The sequence below is a fragment of the Sphaerodactylus townsendi genome, linkage group LG14 (genome assembly GCF_021028975.2).
Source record: "Sphaerodactylus townsendi isolate TG3544 linkage group LG14, MPM_Stown_v2.3, whole genome shotgun sequence".
Lineage (NCBI taxonomy): Eukaryota > Metazoa > Chordata > Lepidosauria > Squamata > Sphaerodactylidae > Sphaerodactylus > Sphaerodactylus townsendi.
In genome coordinates, this window is record NC_059438.1 from 44,693,068 (window position 1) to 44,714,396 (window position 21,329).

A 21,329-nucleotide genomic window follows, 5' to 3' on the forward strand; every position below is an offset into this window, starting at 1 on the left:
GACATATTGATGTGAAGAGCTATTTTAGTGCTAACTTTTCATATATTCTTTTAATAGCAAGTACAGTAGAGCCATTAAAGTACCATACTAGGATCTGGGAGACCCAGGTTTGAATCCCCTCTGCCACGAAAGCTTGTCAAATGACCTTGGGCCAGTCACAAACACTTAGCCTCACCTACCATGCAGGGTTGTTGTAAGGATAAAATGGAAGAGAGGAGAAAGATGTAAGCCATTTTGGGTCTCCATTGGGGAGAACGGCATAGTTAAAATGAAGTGCATGAATAATCAAAGTTATAATCCCTTTCTTCTCTAACATTCCCCAAAATCTTCCTCGACAGTATTCTTTTCTTCTCTACCTCATACTGCTTCCAATTAGTTTTAACCACATTACTAAAATATTAAAAAATTAGATCACATCTGAACCACTGTGACTCCCCCAACGCCAGGTGAGCAGGGTGTTGCTGGCAGGGATGCATCCATTGGTCTGGGCGTGGAGGAGCTGAGCGGAGCTGCCTGTTTTAGGAACTGTGAGGGAGGCAGTGGTACCCCCTGCCTTGGCTCTTCTGGGCGCAGAGGCCCTCCGGTCTGCCCGTCATGGCAGGTCAGGGGAGCAGCAAATTTGGAGCCTCCCTAGGCTTCTGGTGCCGCAGGCTGCCTGTCCTCTGCTCAGGGTGGGCTTCTGGCACCTAAGAAGGGGTGGGAGGGGCTAGAAGGTAGGCAGGCCGGCCGGCAGGCCCTGTGCTGGGGGTGGGTGGGTGGGCGGGGACTGCAGTAACCTGGGATGCTGCTGGGCTTCTTGGGTCAGGAATGGCTCCAACGAGTGGAGGGACTGGGATGTGCAGGCAGGACAGAGGAGAGGAGGCACCTGCCTCTCACACTCCCTCCACTGTCCCCACCTGATGTGAGGGGGCACAGCTGGGGGGTGGGAATTTCACTGCTTGCCCCAGATGCTATTTACTGTAGATACGCCCTGCCCCTGAGTAATTAAAACAGGGGACCTTCTCAATATCTTTACCATAAATTTGCCATTGATGTGGTGTATCTGAGATTTTTTGCCAAAAACCACAACTTTGGATTTTTAGTAGTTAAGTATCAGGCATTCTTCTAGACAGTAAGAGACAAAAGCCTTCATCAGCAAGGACAGTCCAATCCTGTTCAATAATAGAAAAAGCCAAGAGAAGAGTAGGAACTTCAGTGTTAGCAATAGATGCCGAATAAGAGTCCTGGATAGAGACAGCAGAAACCATCTCTATGCTATATAATTTTTTTTTTAATTGAGGGGCAGCGCACCCCTGGCATATCCCCTGCTTCAGGGAAATTATGTTGGGAAGTTGTCTGTCTAACCGATAGCAGACTTATACAGGGGGGTTAGAATACAGAATCTCAACAGTCTCTTGTCAAATATATGCTAATTTTAACTTTTGTCACTTTTGGGCACAGGGTACGATATCATAAGCATAAGCACTGTATTGTCATTGTGCACGCACAACGAAAATTTACAGCAGCATTCCTCGATGCACACAATTTCAGACTCATACCCCATCCTCACTTTCCCCTTCCTCCACCCATCCCTACACAGCCCCAAACACATCAACACGAAGCCCCGGAGTTCAGCATCGCCACAGTTCTAGAGTAGAAGCTGTCTCTAAGCCTCTTTGTCCTAGTTTTTATAGACCTGTATCGTCTGCCAGATGGTAACAGTTCAAAAAGAGAGTGTGCTGGATGAGACGGATCTCTCAGAATATTTTGGGCTTTCTTTAGTCTTCGGGAATTATAGAGTTCTTCCAAGGAGGGAAGAGGGCAGCCGATAATCCTCTGTGCGGTAGTGATCACCCTTTGGAGCGCCTTCCTATCCGCCACTGTGCAACTGGAGAACCATACGCAGATGCAGTAGGTTAAGACACTCTCTATAGCACAGCGGTAAAAGGACACCAGGAGTTTTCCATTCAGTTGTTGTTTCCTTAACAGTCTCAGATAGTACAGTCTTTGCTGGGCCTTCTTAACCACCGAGGCAGTCTGTACGCCCCAGGTCAAGTCCTCTTTAATCATAACACCCAGAAATTTAACACCCAGAAAGATGCCTTCAAATTCAGGAAAGTGGCAGAATCTGACTCTTTGTTGATTAAGGACTATAATGTCAAAAGACAACCATCCCTTCACCTGAAGCAGGCCTGTCCTTCCCCAAGATTTTACTAGTTGCCAACCCAGGCCACAAATGGCAATAAAGAGACAAAGCATCGCACTTGCAGGCAACTGATAAAAGTATTGTGGGGCCAGGACCGCGTCTCTGGTCCTACACAGCTGAATTAGTTTAAGACTAAGTTAGAACAACACCCAAGAAGCAGTTTTGAAACAGAAGATAAGTTTACTGGACAGCATAAGTATCTGACCAGGGTGTCCTCTTAAGGGTAAGAGGCACACCCTTGATACAAAGGGACCAATTTTTATAGACGCAAAAATACAGACGTCACACAATCATCATAGTCCATAACTCTTTCACGTGCTACAAGCATGTATGTTCAAACCTCATTGGATAGAATCTGTCTCCTGGTCACATGAAGACAGCCTCTTATTCTACGTGTTACTCAAACACTGCGTGGTCTCTCTCTGTGCATATACAAAGGGCAGCAATAAAGCTAGCCTCTGCATCCAAGAATAACTTGTTCTTCTTGGTTTGCTAGGTTTGTTCCCAGAGAGAGAGATGTCCTTAGGCTATGCAGCATTCCGACATACTTGTAGATCATAAAACTTCCTTCGATTCTAATACAATGATTTTACCTGTTAACAAATATTGATTCTAACAACAATTATACTTTCGATTCTAAGACAATAGAATTATGATCAAATACAAGTAAATGTGAATCACTCATTATCATTTCTGTGTTCATTCAACATAAATAGAAAAACACTTTTTCCTTATTTAATTAATCACATTGATTTAGCTATCCCCTATTGCTGGTCCTAACCCACAAAAACAAGGTAATAAAATTTATATGGCTTCTGTCATATAGTAACCTGTAGTTACAAGACCCTAAAGATGTTATCTGTACTAGCCTGCATCTTCACTGAGAAACTGCTAACATGCAGGCCTGCTGGTCTCTTACACAGAGAAGCTTCCATTTTGATTCTTTAAATCTTTGGTTCATGTGAATTAATCTTCCTTGATTAAATACAAATTTCACACATTCTGGTCCATCTCCACAGTATTGTTGTCCTTACATCTAGAACATTTTCCTCCCACCCTCCCACCAAAGAACTCAGGGCAACAATCAGGGTTCTCTCTTCCTCATTTTATCCTCACAACAACCCTGTGAGGTAGGTGAGGCTGAGAGAATGTGATTGGCCTGTGGTCTACCTAGGAAGTTTCATAGCAGAGTGGGGAACTGAACTCGGATGTCTCAGCTCTTCACCAACATTCTAGCTCCCCCACTGCAGTGTTTCTGTACAGTCCTATGGGGAAAACATAGTTTACATTTAGAGTAAGGTTCTTGCTTGGAAGCAAGACTGGCTCTGCCCCATGAGGTGGTGGTTACACTGCTTTCGTTGGCTAGCAAGGAAAAACACTTGGGTCTATACAGTTGCTCTTGAAAAATGGCTTCCAGGCTTTTCAAGTGTATGTTTTGTTAGAATTTGCAAGTGTCTATCACAATCCTGACAAGAAGGGGTTAACTATGTGCATGCTAATTAGTTACTGAGGTCATAGTTACAGGACCAGTTCATTGATTAAGCCATTGGCTAGTTAGCCGACATTGCTTATGTGAGACTAGGCACGTAGGTCAGAGGTTATAAGGTGATCTATGTTCCTTTGTCTCACTCAGTCATGAGATTTTCTTTGTTGGAGATTCACCTTAAGAGGTGAATCTATGCCTTGTCTATAGGCACCATGTGGAAGCACGTGGTCCTATGCAATGTAACCAAGTTAGAACTAGACTAGAAAGTTATCCTTTGTTTTATTCCATGTAACCCTGTTTTTTCCCCTTTTGTTAGTAAGTAAACTCTTTTTATATAACTCTGGTAACTGTCTCAAGGTCTCTTTTATTCCGCACCCTGCTAATTCACAAGTTAAGGGATCTAAATTTCCCAACATGTTTCCATTCAATCTGCTTCATCAGACATCCCGGTCAATTTTTAACTGAACTTCTTTTATGTCTCTGCCATCCTTTACTAATGGAAGAATGTCTGTTTTCTTCTCCAGACAACTGCTTGTTAGAAACGTGGGTCCAAGGACCCTCAAAATAATCTGGACAAAGTTGGTGAAGCAGATAACAAAGCTTTTATTGGTTTACGGTCTTGCAAGATCGGGTGTCTACCCAGTAGTAGGCACCCCCTTCCTTTGTTCTACAGCAGTTTATATTACTTTTTCAGGACTACCTAATCCCTCCCTCACTTCTCCATTGGCTAGGAGATGAGGGCCATGGCCTATTACAGTTCATCTAGTCCAGGGGTAGGGAACCTGTGGCTCTCCAGATGTTCAGGAACTACAATTCCCATCAGCCCCTACCAGCATGGCCAATTGGCCATGCTGACAGAGGCTGATGGGAATTGTAGTTCCTGAACATCTGGAGAGCCGCAGGTTCCCTACCCCTGATCTAGTCATACTATGTCATATACCAGGTGGTATCTCCTCCAATTAATACATCTCTATATGGTCATTTCCTGTAATTAATATTGGGTTCTTCTGAACTGTCAACCCTTCGTTAGTGTCTTCATGATATATATATCCATGCCTAAGTGCTTTTTATAAGGCAGGTTCGCCTTGTGTGGCAATTGGCAATTTTGAAACATTAATCAAGTATATCACAGACTATCTTGTAAAGTCCGTTAAGCAGAAACCTCCATACAGCACTAGAGGTGCCCCCTGGTTTGACAAAGAGTGCCATGAATTAAACAAACTAATTCGTGCATCTTACCAACAATTCAAGAGATTTAGAAATCCTGTGTCGCGCAATCAGCTAGTTCAATATAAAACTACTCTTCATTCTTTAATGAAAGAGAAACAGGTTCAGTATGCGCAGAATCAGTGGGATCGCTTATATCAAGCTGTAATCTCCAATGACTCAAGACAGTTTTGGGCCTTGACAAACAGACTTGACTCCAATAAAATGAGGGCGTTTTCTTCCATTCTCCCTGAGGTTTGGATAGATCATTTTGCGAAGCTGTTCCAAAAGGAAGAGACCAGTAACATTTATCATCCATCTCCATCATTAGATGATTCCAAATGGCCTCCTGTTACAACTCAGGAAATCATGGATCTAATAACTGAATTGAAACCCCGTGAGAAAGCTTCCTCTGGCCCAGATATAATTTCCCCAGAGATACTGAAGTCGCATATAGAGTGGTGGGCACCCCTTTTGGCCAATCTATTCACCCAAATCAATGACTCAGGCCTCATTCCTAAGCCTTGGCTATCTGCAGTCATTGTACCTATTTATAAAAAAGGTGACCCATCGGATCCTGCCAACTTCCGCCCAATTAGTTTGACATCAGTCATTGGGAAAATATATGCTAAGACACTTCTATCCAAACTACAGGCCTGGACGATTCATCAGAACATCATTGGCCCAGAGCAAATAGGCTTCCACGAGGGGAAATCCACGTTAGACCATGCTATGCTTCTTACGCATTTGGTTAATAAATACTCCAAAAGTCCAAGAAGCAACTTTATGCTGCCTTCATTGATTTGAAGGCAGCTTTGACACAGTCTCTAGAGAACGTCTTTGGAATAAATTGGCTATACAAGGAATAGACAATAAACTTCTTTTCTAATCAGGCAACTTTATACCAACACAAACTGCAGAGTTAAGTGCTCACGTGAAGGTCTCATGACTGATTCTATTTCTACCTTTAAAGGTGTGAGGCAAGGCTGTGTGTTAGCACCAACCCTTTTCAATTTATTTTTGAGTGACCTTCCATCAGCCTTATTGGAAATTAATAACCATGCCCCTAAATTAGGCTCAAGGCATATTCCAATACTTCTATATGCTGATGATACCATCCTTCTATCTCGCTCAAAAGTTGGACTTAGTCGACTGCTGAATAGATGTGGGCAGTACTGTACAGATAACGGACTAGTCATCAATTATCAAAAGACCAAGATTTTGATCTTTGCCAAACAATACAAAAAAACATAACTGGGCGATTAATAAAGTGCCAGTGGAGCAGGTTAACCAATACAAATATCTTGGAATTACATTTTCTTATAACCTCTCCTGGTTACCCCACAAAAAAGCTGCTATTGCAGGTGCTACCATCAGTTATTCTGCCATTGCACGCTTCTTTTATGGAAAGGGCCACTCCCTTGTCCCAGCAGCATTAAAAAATCTTTAACTCTAAGATAGAAGCGCAGTTACTTTATGGAGTACCTATCTGGCTCCAAGCAGTTGACGACTCCTTGAATACTGTCCAATCCAAATTTTTCCGTAAAATTATGGGCCTGCCAAATTGTGTACCGTATGCGGCCCTCTGTTTAGAACTGGGCCAAAATTCATTAGTTTATAGGGCTTGGTTGAGAGCTTTTAAATTTTGGCTTCGCCTGCATTTCTCGCATGATGAGCACTCGCTGATTCACCTACTTTTGTCTGATACTCAGGCTAATCCATGGTTCTCTCTGATCGAAAGAAAGATTGAATCTATTGGTATATCTCTCGCTTCGCTTTTGCCGATATCTAGTTCAGCATCCTACAACTTGTTAAAACAAAAATTGTTGGGAAGCTTATGGATTAATTTATTTAGGGCTGCTATGAAAACTTGTTCACCCTTACATCTTTCAATACCCCTATATCAAAACAGGATGGCTCCCTATTTGTATTTTTTGACTAATCCAATGCAGAGAAGAGCCCTCACACTTGCTCGCTTCAATGTTTTCCCCTCCGCTTTATTGCGTGGTAGATTTAACAACTTGGAAATGAGCGAAAGGGTATGCTCTTGTGGTGAACAACAAATTGAAACATTGGCACATCAACTGCTTTGCTGCCCTAAATCTGCTAATATCAGATCAAAATATTCCAACATTCTTTCTAGGATACCTAGTGAAATGGAAGAATCAAGTAGACTTCCTTTTCTTCTGGACAATTCTGACAATGAAACTTGTGAATTGGTTGCACAATTTTTACTGGAGGTGATGCACAATCAATAATTTATATTTTATCTTAAACCTTTGTATTTGTATACCTTTTATCTTAAACCTTTGTATTTGTATACCTTTTATCTCAGGTTTTTTATTGTGTTATGATTATTGTTATGCCAAATAAAGGCTTATTATTATTATATCCATGCCATGATATATATCTTCATGATATATATCCTTCCTCTGGATGCCCTCTTGATGCACCTGCCACGTCTTTGGTTCCCTTATCTTACTGTGAAGACACCATCATATTTTACCCCTTCATCAAAAGGCCTTCTATCTTGGCACAGGATCTTAGCCTCCTATAAGCGGGTACTTCTTGGCACAAGAACCGAGGTTTTCTTGACCCACTCCCCTGCTTTGAAGACACTATCCCAAGCTTGCTAGGGGCCCTCTTATCAGCAGGTGTCTGTTTGGCACAAGAACTCATGTTCCCTTATTATTTATGACTATTGAAACCAAGCTTCAGAAGCATCTTAGAAAAAGACTTTAGCTAGAGGCCTTAAGAAGCTTCTGAATGGAGTTTCTGCTTAATAGGACCTACTGATTAGGATCTAGAGAAGCAAGCTGTTTTAGCTATTTTACACTTTAAACTGAGAGAATAATATTTATAGCAGGATTCATTACACATAAAACATTAGGATACATATATTGAACATGAGTGATTAACATATTATTTAAGTTTCATTATTTAGTTACAATATAGAAGCATTTTAAACGTAAAAATGTATTATGAACTTTCCCCTACTAAACTCTTAAACCCTTTTTCCTGCCAGCTCATTAGAGCAAGTATACTGGCAAGCACACGTTATCATTTCACTCCCTTTTTCTACTAACGGACTTCAAAAGAGGAGACATAATAACCTTGGAGTCAACTGGACTTCTAACATCTTTAAAGTGAACTTTATATGAACTCTACATACACTTTTATAAAGCTAATTTATACTTAGTGTTCAACAACCTTTGTATTTTCTGTGAAGGCTATATTCTTTGTGACTTCTAAATAATGCCTATATTTGTGCACTAAAATATGTTTATCTGTGAAAATACTTACTATAGGCTTACATTTTAGGAAAACACTTAATAATACCTTCTTTGTGTAAAAGCAACATTTTGCCATCTCTCACACTGCTTAAGCTATTATTTTGACCCATCAAGCATATGTCATCTCAGAGAATCTTAGCAGACATAAAATTTACCGTTCTCTTCTTTGCATATCCCTACGCAGGAGGACTTTTGATTTGTTAAGGAAGTATGATCCAAGGGTATATCTACAAAACTGGTGCCTAGGGCAAGGACTAAAATTGAACCCCCCTCCAACTCCAGCCTAAGGCCTTCAGACATGCAAGGAATAGCCTCTGAGCCTTCCCCGCCCCAGCTCAGGCTTCTACTTGCCTGCTAGCCTTTTCAGTGAGTTTGGCACAGGTAGTGGCTGTTCCTACTGCCCTTATCCTACATCCATCTCTATGGGGCTCCTACCTCCTCAACTCTACACATCCCTACATTCCTTTCCCCACCCCTACACTTCACTAGCACACCTCTAGCACACCACACCTCCTCTGTGAGACCTTCAGAAGTTGGCAGGTGAGCGAGGGGACCAAGTGCAGTCAAGCAGCGCAGGAGGCTCAGGCAGGGGCCGCTCACCCACCCCCTTTCTTTCTGGGCTCAATGCCTGCTCGTGTGTGTTCTGGGGCAGTGGTGCCCTCCCATCAGGGGCCTGAGTCTCCGCCTTGCACCAGGACTCTTCCACTGGAAAGAGGTGCTCCAGAGCACAGAGGCTGCTGCCACCCTACCTAGGATGCAGCCTGAGAAGCAGCCAGGGGCCCTGTGTGGACTCTGGGGGGTTCTGCAGGTCAGGGCCCTCTGCCACTGCCAATGTTCTCATGGCTGCCAGGCTTGGCGTACCTGTTAGCATCCTCCTCCTTGCTCAGGTTGGGCGGTGAGCGGAGTCGGTAGACACAAGCTGGCAGGGTTGAAGACTTGCCGGTCATGCCCAGGAGAGCCTGGCACCCCCTCCTCCCTGGCTCCTACCCCAGCCAGCTCAGCTGAGACAGTGTCAGGAGCCCCAATGCTGATGCCTGTGTCGGCTGAGGGGCAGCAGGCACAGGCTGCCAGGGCCGCAGACTCAGCGTGTCCCCAGGAGAGGCCCGCCCACTCCACCACTTTAACCCTTGAGCCCGCCCAGGCGAGCGGTGGCAGCAGCGGGAAAGGGACTCTGAAGGGCAGGCAGGACAAGTGCGTGGTGGTGGTGGGCGAATTACGGCGGCGAGTGGGTGGGTGGCAGGAAAGGGACTCCGGAGGATGGACAAATGGTAGCAGCTCGGGAACCGCCAAATATGTCCCACATGGGACCTGAGACTCAAGCCCCCTCATGCCCCCCCAGGTATGCAACTGGTCTGATCAGGACAGAATTAACCAAGATGCTAAACATTTGTCCTGTACTTTATTGGGGCTTTTCAAACCCTTTATTTCCTGTCCAGCAACAATATTTTAACATTCTGACAGTCCCAGGACATTGTCAGCTCTTCTTTCCAGCCCTGGCGAATGCAGGGGGCCGTTGTGCTGCAGCCCCTTAAACTCATGCAGATGAGCAGAAATTGAATCATTAACTTGCTTTTTTGTTAAAGTTGTGGTTTGTCTCCCACTCACAATGCTAAGTTCCCTGTCTGTTAGCATGATTTTCTCCTTTTACTTCTCTTGACTGATGATAAGGGCTTTATTCTCTCTGCAGTTAAATGTATTCTTTATTCTTAGGAGTTTGCCTGTGTGCTTTCTAAATCCAGGGATTGATTTTTAAAAAATGGGGATTGGTTTTCATTTTTTAATTTGCCCAGGTGCTTTGGCAAATAGGCACTTGAATTTCTGAATACGAACTGGACCGAGCTATGAGGAGATGTTCCGCAGCCAACTCGGCGGATTTTTCAAAAACCACGTTCTGTTCTGTATGTGAATTTTTCAGAGTGCTTCTGGAACCGGTTTGGCCTTTATTATGTTCACGGAAGCCGTTGTCCAGATGCCCGGGTCTCAGGTGTGGGCAGTCCTGTTTTTCATCATGCTGTTCAGCCTGGGTCTGTCTTCCATGTTTGGAAATGTTGAAAGCATCATGACTCCTCTCTTAGAACTTCCCCTTGTGACAAAATATGTATCCAAGGAGGCTCTGTCTGGTAAGTGGACTCTCCCAGACCTGTCCGTCGGAAGGGAAGGAAAACCAAAAGCAGAAGATTTAAAATATTTCTGCACAGATAGCACCATTATGCAAAATAAGAGAAACTGTACAAATGTGCTCTGCTTCCATAATTTGAATGAGTCACAGAAATCAGTTTTTCTTGTAACCTATTTTAGATTGTCTGGGTACTAAGTAATTTTTACTATTACTACTATTAGCATTAATACAGTGTGTCAAAATGCCCCCAGGGATGTAGGAAAGGGTTCAAACCCCTCCCATTACATGTCCGGCTTGGTTGGAATGGAACAGCTGGAAATCCCTCAGTGACCGAACCCACCCCATAAAAAATCTATACCTACGTCACTGCCCCAAATATTTAATTTATTTTCTATATATTTTCACCCCACTTCTCTCCCCAATGGGGACCCCAATGGGACTTACAAAATCATACGGGTAAGCTGAGATAGGATGGCCAGCCACTGGCAGATACACATGATATCACTTAGTTGGCGTAGTGGTTAAGAGCAATGTAGTTAAGAGCAGGTGGACTCTGAACCGGAGAACTGGGTTTGATTCCCCATTCCTTTGTCAGACTCTCGAACGTGGAAATAACGGAGACCGTAGGAAAGTCCAAAAGCAGTTTATTCCATGCGAAGAGTAACAATGTATAGCAGGATCTGAGCTAGAGAGCTCAGATCCAGGGCTTATGTCTTTCAATCCCCCCCGTTTTGCCCCACACCAAATGTCCATTACAGTTTCTACTACTACAAAGCTACAAAGGACCTGGGAACCTTTCACACCTCTTTGAAGATGGGCTGGCGCCAGGAGATTGCTAACAGGAGATTGCTAGGAAGGGAAGAGGGAAACAGGAAAACAATTGCAAATCACACACAGCAAGACATCAAGATACTGACAGGCATGGTCCTGTCATCCTTCACATGAGCAGCAGAATCTTATCTGATAAACCAGATTTGCTTCCACACTCCCAATTCCTGCTGGGTGACCTTGGGCTAATCACAGTTCTTTCCAGACTCTCTCAGCCCCACCTACCTCACAAGGTGACTGTTGTGGGGAGAGGAAAAATAAGAAGTTTGCAATCCACCTTGACTTTCCTTACAGGAGAGCAAGGTGGGGTATAAATCCAAACACTTCTTCTTCTTGGTGTGACATTCTAGGAGTTCCTTAAACCCTGTGTTCCTAGAGCATCCCACTATCCCTTCCAGATTTATGTCAAGAGCATTCTGATATGCACCCTTGCAAAGGGTTTTATCTTGCAGCGTTACCTTCCATTTTACCATCCTGCAAGAAGAAATGCAGTCTATATGTAGAAGACCACAAAGGATCTTTTAAGTAGTTTTAACTAAATATTTATAAACATTTAGTGATACCTTTGCATATTATATGTTACAGATTCCCCCCAAGAAGTGGAACACATAGGGAGTTTCTAGAAATTTTAACTGAGTAAGATCTCAGTTACTCAGCAGGGTCAGTCCTGGTCAGTCCTTGTATGATAGGCTGCCAAGGAAGTCCAAGGTAGAGGCAGAGGCAGACAATGGTAAACTACCTCTGAATGTCTCTTGTATTGCAAACCACATAGTTCAGCTGTGACTTGACAGCACTCTCCACCACCAACTAATAAAAACAGAGAAGCGGCGGAGCCCAGCTAAATGAATGTGGTCCTGCACAGTGTAGGTGACAGAAAATTAAAGATAGAGGAGAAGTGTAGTAGGGATTATACATAAGTACACATAGAAATATTCATTGCTTTGTTTGTTTCCTTGTAGTGAACAGGAACTTTGCTCCCTCTAGGTCTCATCTGCCTGGCCTGCTTTTTGACAGCGTTGTGCTTTACTCTGAGATCAGGGAGCTACTGGCTGGAGGCCTTTGACCGCTACGCAGGATCCATCCCACTCTTAGTCATCGCATTCTTCGAAGTGGTTGCAGTTGCATATGTCTATGGGATTGAAAGGTAACTTGGGCTCTTGCATACTTATCTGGATCTCTAACAGTACAATCCTGAGGGGGGACCAAACCCCCCGAGGAGGTGGGGTAACCCCGGCATGAGCAAAAATGCAGGTCCTGCAAGATGGAGCAGTTCTGCCAGACTTATGGTTGAGGGAGCAACATTTGTCATTAATGTTTCCCACCAATTTTGGCCGTCCTCTTTATTCCCGCCCCCTCTACCATTACCATTATACCAAAGTTTTAATCACCATTTGTTTTAGTTTTAGGAGCTATTGGTTTTAAATTTTGCAGTGATGGGAGTTTTGAATTTATTGTATGATATATGACTGTATTTACTATATTTATTGCATTTTATATGATGGAAACCATCCTGAACCTGTAAGGGGAAGGTTGGCATACTACTACTACTGCTGCTGCTGCTGCTGCTGCTAAGCACTTGAAACATCTTCAAATTGACAAAATCAATATCTGTCAGATTCAGAAAGCAGCCCTGCTGGGATCTGCACAAATACTACGCTGATACATTACACTTTCCTAGGCCTCCGGCTGAGGCTCAAATTGTAATGAAAGGCCAACAAGCAGCTAAAGAACTGGCAGCTGTGATGTCAAACATAATAGTAATAATTTACAGGCACTTATGCTGGTGCTGGAGTGCAAGGCTTGGGCACCAGCACCACTGTGATGCTAGTGCTTCAGTGGCATAGGAACTGCGGTGGGATTCAAATAATTTAACAACCGGTTCTGGTGATGGGATTCAAATAATTTAACAATTGGTTGTTTACAAGCACTATTTTAACAACCGGTTCTGCTGAAGTGGTGTGAACCTGCTGAATCCCAACACTACATAGGAACCCCTGCTGGCATTGAATATTTTTAAAGTAACTATGAGGAATAACTCAGCTTAGCAGTGCGAGAGGCAGGCTAGGTGGGATCTTTTAGACAACTATACCAGAATTGGCTTTTGAAACGTTCTACAGAGACTACAAAACAGACCAAATTGAAGCTAAAATATTTTTATATAAGTTTTTGGTTGCAAACATTCATACAGTGAGATGTTGAGAAGCATACACACAGTTCCTATTAGATATAAACAGGGAGGAAAAGATAGGTTTGGATGACAGAGTAGGAGGGGGAGCGGGGGACTTATACATTACCTAAGTTCAGCTGAAGAAGTCTGGAAGAAGGCAAGGATTCCTATGCCAGCATGGGAACCCAAGCGAAGGACGATATATCGTGTCTCCAACCAACTATACCAAAAGAGGTTTAGCCAGTAAAGAGCGCTGAGTCTAGGGTAGACAGTATTTTTATACCCCTTTGCGCAGGTAGGGGTGGGAGCTAGTAAGTTTCAGTTTCGTTTTCCTGGATCCTTTGGGATTTCCATGCTGGGATCGCTGGGCTTGAGCTAATCAATGGCTCATCTATTATTTCTAAGGGCTGGGATAATAGAACCAATTGTTTCTTGATTGTATCAGGAAAGCCTTGAATGGTTTTGAGCAAAGTGTCTTCTAAAAGATTCTGCCCAGGTATTCAAATTTGGCTGAGGCGTTTGTCATTAGGAAGGGTTCTATTGTCAAGGAGATTGTATCTACGGGTAGAGAAAATGTAAAGTCTGGTATCAGGGAGTTCTCCAGGTTCTTTTGTGTTAGCGAACTTCTTTGGCAGGGTGTGGTAATCAAGATACAGTCCATGAGACTTCCAGCCTTAGTTATCTGGAATAACTCAATCAGTGTTTTAATTCTGCCAGCAGGCATTTCTGTACTTGGTCTGTTTTTGGTTTGGACCACACACACACACACACACACACACACACACACACACACACACACACACACACACACACACACACACACACACACACACACACACACACACACACACACACACGAGAGTTGGCATCTACCAGTACATATTGCAGAAATAATGATATGAAATCCATATTTCAATAGAGCGAGGTATGAAGGGTAGGGTAACAGAGGTGTTGCTGGGGCGGGGCCAGCTTTAGTTGGCTTCCTGGGCGCTTTAGGCCTGGGAACTCCCCCATTTGCCATCACAGACTTAAGCCAGCAAAAAAGTAGGAGCAGCCCATGGAGCTGCAGGGAGCAGTTCCACGGGGGGCTGTTGGCTTGCTAGGTGTGCAGTAGCAAGCCTTTTTTTTTTTTTTTAGCAGCAAGCCTTTATTGGCATAGACAACAATAGTAAAGAACTGATTTAAAAAACCCCATAAATATACAATACTGGAAATAAATGTTAAGTGAAAGGAAATCTACTGGCATTTAATAATTTCCAGGAGAAAGTCTGCCACTATCATACAGAGAGAAGGATCAGGATTGTCCAGCAAGTAGTGTAATCTAAATGAATTGGGGAGATCGGGTAAAGGAGTAAGATTCACATACTTGGATCTGATTTCCTTAAACCTGGGACAGTGTAATAATTGGTGGGCCAGAGATTCAGCTGAGCCAGCATTACACGGGCACAATCTTTTAGACTTTTCTTGCTTGTTAAATCTGCCATGTAACAAGGCGGAAGGCATGACATTAAACCTGGCGAGCGTCATGGCTCTCCGTTGAACGGGGTTTATTAAGCAGTACAGGTAGTGTGCCAAATGGCCCTGTTCAAATGGGATAGAAAAATACAGGGGGGAGCAAGTTTTCTTGGCAGCAGTGATTTGGGTAGAGAACTCTCTATCTAGTAGTTGGCCTTTTAATTTTGTATAAGCTTCTGAATAGAACAAAAGGCAGAGTGAATCCACTGACAGTCCAATAGAAGCCATTTTTACTTCGATTATGGAAAACCAGGTGTCAGAGAGCAGGCGGTTGACCAGGGAATTACAGTCCGAGAGAAAATGAATTTGCAGCCAGAATCTAAAAGCCCTCAGCCAAGCGGCTGATTCCAAGGAGTTTTGACCTACCTCCAGGCAAAGGGCTGTGCAGGGCACGCAATTCGGGAGTCTGGTTATCTTATGAAAAAATGGGATTGAAGGGAATTCAAAGAGTGGTTAACAGCTTGAATCCAGATTGGGACTCCGTAAAGCAATCTTGAGGAGACTTTGGCATTGAAAAACTTGAGGGCAGGAGGAATAAAGGAATGGCCACAGCTATAGAAGAAGCATAGTAACGTTGGATGTGGCTAGGAGGGCGGCCTTCCTATGGGCTGCCCATGAAAGGTTATGGGAGAATGAAAGGCCGAGGTACTTATAGCATGTAACCTGTTCAATTTGGGTGCTATTCATTGCCCATGTGAGCTTCTTAAAGCACCTAGAGAAGACCAAAACCTTGTTTTTTTCGTAATTAATTGTCAGTCTATTGGATTCACAGTAGTCCACACAGCGCTCATTAAGCGTCTGAGGCCAACTCTGGATCAAGAGAGAAGGACAGCATCATCTGCATAGAGCAGAATTGATACATGGGATGTTCCCAGTTTTGGGGCATGGCTGTTCACTGCTGAAAGAGCAGAGGGGAAGTCACTTTTAAAAAGATTGTTAAGAGTGGGGGACAGGATGCAGCCCTGTTTGACACCTTTGGAAATTGGAATACTGTCTGTCAAAAGGCCTTCATGGTAGCACTTGATCCAACAATTGGTATTTGTGTGCAAGTTGCCTAATGAAGAAAAGGAGTCTGAGCAAGCCTTTTTGAAGATGATGTGGCCGGGCCATCTCCCGTCACACTACAGCTCCCCCTCCCCCCAGGATTGCACTGCTGTGAGAAAACCAATACTTTCATTTACTTGTTTTGTGAAAAGCCACTCCAAGCAATAAAATCTTTTCATTATTGGCTTTAGTGAGTAGAACACAGGGCCAGTTTACACAGGTGTACAGGCCACATCCCTTAATGATGTGCTTTCTGAATATGCAGTACTATATACCACTCTCAGATCCCCAGTGCAAGTCACAGGCTTTCTGTAACAATCAGCAACCACACTTGGATTTTCTAATTCACGAATGAACCAAACCAAGTTGATCTGTTTTTGAACTGAATAAAGCTCTATTTTTCCATGGCTTTGTTAGTAACAGTAACTAACAGTAACTAACTTGAATCACAGGTTCAGTGCCAACGTGAAGTGGATGACTGGACGGCAACCCAATTTTTACTGGCGAATCACATGGCGAGTCATCAGCCCTCTATTAATGCTAACTGTCTTTGTGGCCTACGTAGCTTTTCAGAGTCAGAGGCAACCAGGCTACGGCGCATGGAACCCAAACTATGTATGTTGCTTTTATAGAATAACTTTGCTCGATTCCTGTTTTTAAAAGAAACCTGTCATTCCATTCTTCTCTGAAGCCTTAAACTTACCCAAGCACTGTTTGGAATGGACTTGGAAATATTGGTTGAATTTGGAGAATGCTCCAAGTCAAGTCCTATCCCAAACCCCCAACTCTTGGTAGCAGCAACTTCTGCTCTGTCAGTGGAGAGACGGCTTTGATAGCAGCCCCACTGGCCAGGACCTCTGGGACCCTGGGACGTTTTATTTATTTATTTATTTATTTCTCCACCCACCCTGGACACTCCAACAGATATATACTCCACTTGCTTTCCCAACATCAAATCCTCTGAAGATGCCAGCCACAGATGCAGGCGAAATGAGGAGAGAATGCTGCTAGAACACAGCCATACAGCCTGGAAACCACACAGTACCCAAGTGATTCCGGCTGTGAAAGCCTTCGACAATACATATTTATTTATACTTTACATTTATACCCCACCAATCTCCTGGAGGACTCAAGGTGGTTTTACACATCAACATAAATATAACACAATAAAAACAATACAACATTGTAAAAATACAAGATATAAATACTATCCTTTGGGGATAGGGTAGGATATAAATCCAAAAATAAATAAAATAACCCAGTTAAAACCAGTAAGTTCAAAATGGCGTAAAATCCTAACAATATAATATAAGGGAGCAGGCTAGGATCAAGAAGGCGAGGTTAAACGAGGTGCCTGGCTGGCCCAGCAGAGAAAGCCCGGTGGAATAACTCCGTTTTACAGGCCTCGTGGAACTGAGACCAATTCCACAAGGCCCGGATGTCACTGGGGGGTGCATTCCACCAGATTGGGGCCAGGGCTGTAAAAGCCTTGGCCCATGTTGATGCCCGCTGAACATCGTTGGTGCCCAGGACCACTAACAGATTCCCCTCTGCAGACTGGAGGGGTCTAGAGGTGACCACTGCATGAATTACTGTGGCCAAATCAGCCCAAAAGAGGTAAGGAGCCAGCTGCTGTGCTGTTGCAGATGGGAAAAAGCTGTCTGGGCTGTCTTTGTGGCCTGGTCCTCCAATGTCAGAGTGGAGGCCAAGGTCACACCCAGGCTCCTGACCAATGAGGCAAGATGAAGGGCCTCACCATGCAGGACTGGCACCTGGGAATTCCCTGGTCGATCTCTCGGGCCGAGCCACAAAATGTCTCTCTTCGATGGATTTAATTTCAGTCTGCTTATTCTCAACCAACCAGCCATGGCTTCCAAACAGTGCTGGAGAGCCTCAGAGGCAGACGTTTGTCAAGAAGGCAGGTGGTTGCTTGAACTGCAGTCAACATCTTGTCAACTTCAGTGGAATCGAGCGGGTTGAAATGGTCCAAACAAGTACCGGAACACGAGCCTCTAGTTCACTTACTGTATCAACCCATGGCAGGCAGGTCATGGCAGAGACATGAGATTTTATCTGTGAAAAAGCTCGCAAAAGCTTCACCGCTAAAAGCCAATTTCTGTATTTTAGGACCTATACAAGAGGTTTTAAGCATTCAGATTACTCTAAACAATTGTGCCGGGCATAAGTTTACAGAAGCAATGGAGGCGGCATAGAATTTCTTCTTAGCCTCCTTCACTGCTATCCCACAGGCCTTCATAAAAGACCTCTACGCGAGTGTCTCACCTGCCACGCTCGCTCAAGCCATCCCAATTCGCACTTCATCCTCCTCAGCTCCTCCAAAGGGCTGATTTGGAGCAAGAATACAGAGAGCATCTTGGTGCGATAGTCTCAACTGCTTCAGGAAGCCTGGTCTCCCAGCTTTCTGCCAGTTCCTCGCCAGCAAGTGGTGACTTCCGCAGGATATTCTGACACCATAAGCCTCTGCGGGTAGGTCCAAATCCACTCGTCGCCTAAGCAGGGGGGTGCAGTCATATTGATCCAGGCCTTAAGGAGGAAGAAGTCAGACTATGGCACTCTAATTACAGAGGATATGACCACATTTACATCTTCCCCAAAGATCAAATCCAGGGTGTGGCCACCTTGATGTGTGGGACTCCTGCTGTTCATAAGGAAGAGGCCTCGTGTCACCATGGATAACACTAGCTCCACGGCCACAAAAGATGAAGCCAACTTGGCATGGACATTGAAATCCCCCAAAACTAACAGTTTGGAGAACCTCAAGGCTCACTCTGAGATGACCTCCAGAAGCCACAGCAGGCTGGCTGCCGGCACGCTAGGTGACCGGTACACCAACAGCACAGCCAGCTTCTCCAAAGAATCCCAACAGATGGCCACACATGCCATCCCAGTGATCGATGGGACAGGGGTCATTCGAAAAGGAAATGGAATCCTGAACCAACATAGCTACACCACCACCCTGGCCCTGAGTCCGAGGCTGATGGATAATCACAGACCCTGATGGAGTAAGTTCATTGAGGGCTACTGTTTTCCCCTCCCTTACCCAGGTCTCTGTGATACATGCCAGGTCCATCCGTTGTTCCTTGAGAAAATCCCCCTTACTATTGATGGACCTGGCATTAATCAACATCAGTGATGGAGCAGGATCAACAAGTCCCACTCCGCCACCTGCATGTCGTGAGATTATAGGTTATAGGTTCGACAGAGAGCTAGCATTCCTGCCTCTCGTCCTCTGTCCATAATACCACACATGTACTGCCATATCTGCCCATATCTGGACCCCACCCCAGACCATGCCTGGGCAACAACACACATTGATATTTCTGCCTGCTCCACATATCAGTCCTGGTTTGATCAACAAAATAACACCTCCCAACTACCCAACAATCAAGACCTCAACCAATCAAAACAGAAAAAGAAAAACCAAGGCTGACCTTTCATTGGCTGCCACCCAGCTCCAGGTGCCCTCCCAGTAGTTGCAAGATCTAAAAAAAGCGCCACTCCGTGCTTGGCCGACGGCCACCCAGCCAAGTGACAGTGGACAAAAAGCAGACTGGGGGTTGAATGACTGCCACTCAGCCGCTCAGTCCGCCAGCACCCGACAAACCGTCAATCGTACCCACAGCCCCGTCAGTTGTAAAAACCAAGTAGCTCACTACCCTGAGCCCGATGGGGAATGGGTGGGGTAGAAATATGAGAATAAATAAATAAATAAGTTCCCAACATTGAAGCTGCCTGGAGAACCCCGCCAGGCAACGCAGCACAGCCGGAACTCAAACCGGCCAAAACAGCACTGGGGTGTGGTTGTGGCCAAACGAGGACGGCAGAACCGGTAGGCACCTCTGCTTCTCTGTTGTTGTACTTAATTTCTAGGAGTCCTCTGTCGCAACTCAGCAACTCAAGCTGATATGCAGTATCTATCTTTAGCTTGAGGATTTTTTGAAGAGAGGTTTCAACAGCTTTGCCTTTCTTTGAAGAGAGGTCTGCTGCTGTCACAGCGCCATCTTGTTTTCTTTGTATATGTGATAGCTTGTTTTTCCCCCAGAAATTCTGTTTGTGTTGCCTGGAGATCTTCTTCACACAAATTAATTGCAGACACTTTTCTGTCAAGGATATCTTGAAGATCTTTCACATGGATCTTCAGTTTTCTGTTTTCTCTGACACAAAATGTCCAGGGAAAACCACATGTCCTGTGCAGGGAGAGACATCATTTCCTTCCCAACTTTTGCAGCAGCTCCCATAGCAGGATACGTGAGTGGATTGGAATGGATGAATTAAGATTGCCAACTGCATGTTGGGAAATTCCTGGTGACTGGGAGGGACGTGAGTGGGGTCCAATGCCACAGAGGCCTCCTCCCAAGCAGCCATTTTCTCCAGTGGAAGTGACGTCTGTTGTTTGGATATCTGTTGTAATTCCAGGATATCTCTCTACCCACTGGGAGGTTGGCAGCTCTTGGAGAAATGCAAGGTACGCAGGAATGCAAAGGATTTTGATGGTCATGAGTGGCGTAGGACACGAGAGATCATGAGCTTCAGCTATAGGATGACTTGCATCCAAAATCATACAAGAAATTCCAGTCATTCCATAAAGATAACCACGGGAATCTTGAGCAACTGGCAACTCATGCTAATTTCTGCTCAGTATCTATGCACTATGGCCTGTCAGATTCTTCACACCTCATCCCTGTGGTCTGTTCTGAAAATTTTTTTTTTTGGGGGGGGGGGGCGGCATCTGTGCTTGTCTGCTCTATTACAAGGCAACATGACTGGTGTGTGTGTCTATTGTGACATATTCCTGGAGCCTTGTGAGTTGCAACGTGACAGTGAACAGCAAAAGCATAATCTAGACAATGTGTGTGAATTTATGTGTGATTTTGTGTAAAAAGAGTATATTTGCAACAATGAAAACAGTATCCAGAGCTCTCCTTATTTCCTTTTGGAAAAATCATCACTTTTACCTTGCTGCGTGGGTAGAATATTAATGGAGTGGCTTCCCTTCATTTTTCTCCAGGAAGGTTTTCCTGCAAAAGAACAGAAAGTATATCCAAACTGGGTCTTGGCCATCTGTGTTCTGCTATCAAGCCTTCCGTGTGTGTCCATCCCTGGGGTAGCCCTGTACCACTTTGGGAGAAACAAGTTAAAGCGACAGCTGTCCACACGCACTGCTCGAGACTGATCTTGCTGCACTTAGACCGCTGCATCTTTCTCTCCCCTGTATGTTCTGACCATTTTCAGGAAATGCATCCCTCATTGCAAGGTGCAACCCTAGTTAGCGTTCACAGAACGCTTCACCTGCATTATCTAGTTCAGATCTTTTCATGAGTCCTGCAAGTCACATTCAACTTCTGGCAACCCTAGCAAAGGGCTTTCAGGGCAAGCGAGAAGCACAGGTGTTTTGCTACCGCCATCCACTGCAGAGCCTTCCTTGGTGGCCTCTCCTTCAAGTTATTTCTATTTGACAAAACAAG

The 21,329-nt window shown here is 44.4% G+C and overlaps 1 protein-coding gene across 1 annotated transcript in view; it reads left to right on the forward strand.

Moving 5' to 3' along the window:
- LOC125443355 (sodium-dependent neutral amino acid transporter B(0)AT3-like) overlaps window positions 1–21,037 on the forward strand; it is a 57,271-nt gene extending 36,234 nt beyond the window's left edge. The window contains exons 9-12 of the mRNA XM_048515379.1: window positions 10,086–10,290; window positions 12,102–12,261; window positions 16,296–16,458; window positions 20,873–21,037. Of these exons, the coding sequence (XP_048371336.1) occupies window positions 10,086–10,290; window positions 12,102–12,261; window positions 16,296–16,458; window positions 20,873–21,037 (693 nt within the window). The remainder of the gene's footprint in view (window positions 1–10,085; window positions 10,291–12,101; window positions 12,262–16,295; window positions 16,459–20,872) is intronic.
- Window positions 21,038–21,329: the final 292 nt, after the last annotated feature.